At 34.5% G+C, this 3,429-nt stretch overlaps 1 protein-coding gene across 1 annotated transcript; it reads left to right on the top strand.

The window, feature by feature from the left end:
• Window positions 1–2,695: 2,695 nt before the first annotated feature.
• LOC127878862 (uncharacterized) lies at window positions 2,696–3,115 on the top strand. The gene has a single exon (XM_052425388.1). The coding sequence runs from the start codon at window positions 2,696–2,698 to the stop codon at window positions 3,113–3,115; it is 420 nt and encodes a 139-aa protein (XP_052281348.1).
• Window positions 3,116–3,429: the final 314 nt, after the last annotated feature.

Raw genomic sequence — 3,429 nt, 5'->3', positions numbered from 1 at the left:
CTTATCGCTGAAGCTATTTCATGTATCTTAGTACTTAAAGATGAATTCATTCAATTGTGTTGTATGTTTTTACCTATTATGTTTAGACATTTTGTTTTATGTTTGCGTTGTATTTTATATTGAATTATGTCATGTTATTTCATGTGAAGCGCGTTTGAACGCACAACTATGTGTGAAAAGAGCGCTATACAAATCTGGTATAATAATAATAATAATAATAACAATTATAAAATTTATCAAATTCACAGGATGTGTATGACTCAATTGCCTTAATTCTCGCAGTGAGGGGAATTTTGTTTAATGAATGATTTGTATTGTATAATCAAGTTATTATTACAATTTTGACTTGCAATCGCATTCACACGCCGAAGAATTTCTTAAGGATCTTAAGCAGCAACACTGCCTTTATATTAACTGACTGAGATATTGCTCCAGGATCCGATTGTTTTGTGTTAGTATGTTGCCCTTCTTACTTGTGTAAATGTCCCATACGACACGTGATGCACTTAATTGTACTTTGTTCACAATTTGTATTAAAGCACGATTAAAAACATAATAAAAAGAAGAGCGATTCGCTGAAATAGTAACACTTTGACGTGGTTTACAGTCAACTCGTACCTAAGTCAACTCGCACGGTAGTCAACTCGCACGTTGTTTGGTCAACTCGCACGGAAGTCAACTCGTACCTAAGTCAACTCGTACCTTATTCAAACTATTGATGTGTTAATGGGTTCTAAATGAGTAATTTATGCATAAACACCAATGAGAAACACTTTCAGAATTTTGTTCAATACTTTTTATTACAATATTTTCACAAAAAAAATCTTTTTCACACAATATTTTGTACACCATATTTAAATCATATGCACATTAGAACAGACAAATATTTACATAGATAAAAGATGAATTCCTGGTTTTTACTTTTTATTTCAATATTTAAAAAATATGTATTGAAACAAATATTTTCATGCATATGGTTTTTATTTACACAGATTATCAAATATGTACAATATGTACACACGGATATATATATGTGTATCAGTTCTGTATGCCTGTCAGATAACTGATTATGTGACAGATGTTTTAGTATAACATTTCCAATGCAAAAATTATTATAGTAACGTATCAAAATTTCAAAATCGCTAGGAACTCCACTGCAGATTATTTGGACGCATATATACCACACTAGGGCTGAATGGGTTAAGTATTTTGTTAAAGACGCTATTTCTTCAGTTACCATCTATGAAACTTTAGTATATAATGAAATACATGGTACTTACCGGTTTCGTATGTTCTGTGTTGCCATTTTTGGCAACTATAGCATTCAATACCTTGCTGCATTGGACCTACACTCCTTGAACACAATATACACGGACAATCAATCACAAAAAATACGCATGTATTCACTTATACGCATGTAGTCCGTAGCACATATATGTGGATAATGATAACCTATACTTAATTGAGTCGATGTACAGAACTAAGAAACTTTGATCTATTATGAAATAGCCGCATGCAACAAATATCACCTAATTTTCATTTTAATTTTCTTTAATTTAATTTAAACCTGATTATAAAAGTAAAACTAATTAATTACAAGCTAAATGAACTTTAATTGAATCTTGCGCGGTATACAACACCTTTTGCAACATTATCCGGGTTGTGACAAACATTAAAGTACAACTTATTAATTGTCATACCAATTAAGTTTAATTGATTAATGTTTTGCCATTGTATTTATTGTTCGTTGTATATAACACCTTTCACACCCTTTACACACATTCATATAACCCGTGAAAAACACCAACCACAAGTGTTAAAAAGACATTAAATGTGACAACCGTATATTTAGATAATAAAAAAAAGACACAATTTCTATGATTAATACTTATAAACTACTTATAAACGACTGATCATATTATATCATACATCTATTTCTGAATAGTTTATAAAAAAATTGGGGGGGGGGAAGCTAGATAGATAGTCAAGGTCATGTGTTAGCCGGTTGACTTGTTTTTTCGAGCGGATAGTTTTCTTGGATTTAAAACATAATTTGAAGTATTTTCTTACAAAAAAGTATTCAGCTAAAGGATATTATGATATATAATGCCAAAATCCGAAAGTAAAAAAAGTAAACGCAAAAAAGGGAGTAGTACTGATGAAGAATTAGTAAACAATAATAAGTGTAAATGGGAGAAAGGAGGCCCGTCTGGAGTACCGCTTGGTGATGACAGTGTGATTTCCGTCAGTGATATTCTCAGTGAAGTGAACTCTGTGCTCTACGAAAACTCTCAAGTGTTTGACGACCTAGCATTGCCAACGGAACCAGGCGTTCCTAACAAGTCTACCAGTATGGCTAGCAACTCAACCCGCGATATGTCATCGATTGCCACGTCTAAAGACGATTCATGTATCTTACTACAGGCTATATTTGATAGGCTAACTAAGATTGAATTAAAATTAGAGACATTAACTACGGTTGCAAACAAAGTTGAAAACTTTGAAAAGGAAATTAAACTATTGTAGTGCAAACTTGGTGATTTCAATAAACGTTTTGCAAACCGTGTCAGCACTTGTGAGTCAAAAATTGACAATCTAGAATTTAGTGATGTCACACAGAAATCTGAGATCGAGCATTTGTCAAGGCAGAATTCTGAGCTACGTGACGAACTCACATATTTTGAAGTCCCAGAGAATGCGGAATAATCTTTTATTCGCGGGCATAAACGAACCGGAAAATGAACGACCACAGGATGTCGAAGCAAAGGTTCGATCGTTTATCATTGACAAGTTGCAGCTTCCTCAAGACCTGGTCAACTCGATGGTCATTGAAAGGGCGCATCGAATCGGAGCCAAGGATTCTGTCCAGAATCAAAATCGCAGCCGAATGATTGTCTGCAAGTTCGCTAACTTCAAGGACAAGGAAATCATTCGAAAACAGGGCAACCTCTTGAAGGACACGAACTTTTCCATTAGAGAGCAGTTCCCACCTGAGATCGTCGAGCGCAGACGCAAACTGTTTCCCCAGTTAAAAGCCGCGCGTGATGCCGGAAAGATAGCATGGCTTGCTTACGATACGCTGTATGTCGACGGCAAACCAGTGCAGAAGAAGTAACGGTTGTCGGAGAGTGGACTAAAGATCCTCGTTTGGAATTGTAACGGTCTAACTAATGATAAAATTACTGACCAAGAATTTGTTGATTTGATAAAAAGCAGTTTGCAGTATGTTCAAATAATACAATTCTGGTTACATATTTGTACTCAGAAAATGTGGTTATTAAAACAGCATATTATACATCATTAGATTTACACGAGAAAGGATGCAAGTCATGGGCTTCGAAGGTGCATACACTCTTGAATGAGTTCGGTTTTAGCGACGTTTCGGCAAATCCCTTTAAATATAGCCTAAACGAATTTGCGCAAATGTTT

Source organism: Dreissena polymorpha, chromosome 4 (assembly GCF_020536995.1).
Source record: "Dreissena polymorpha isolate Duluth1 chromosome 4, UMN_Dpol_1.0, whole genome shotgun sequence".
NCBI lineage: Eukaryota > Metazoa > Mollusca > Bivalvia > Myida > Dreissenidae > Dreissena > Dreissena polymorpha.
The sequence above is the reverse complement of the archived record's forward strand: the minus strand, read 5'-3'. Positions and strand labels throughout refer to the sequence as shown.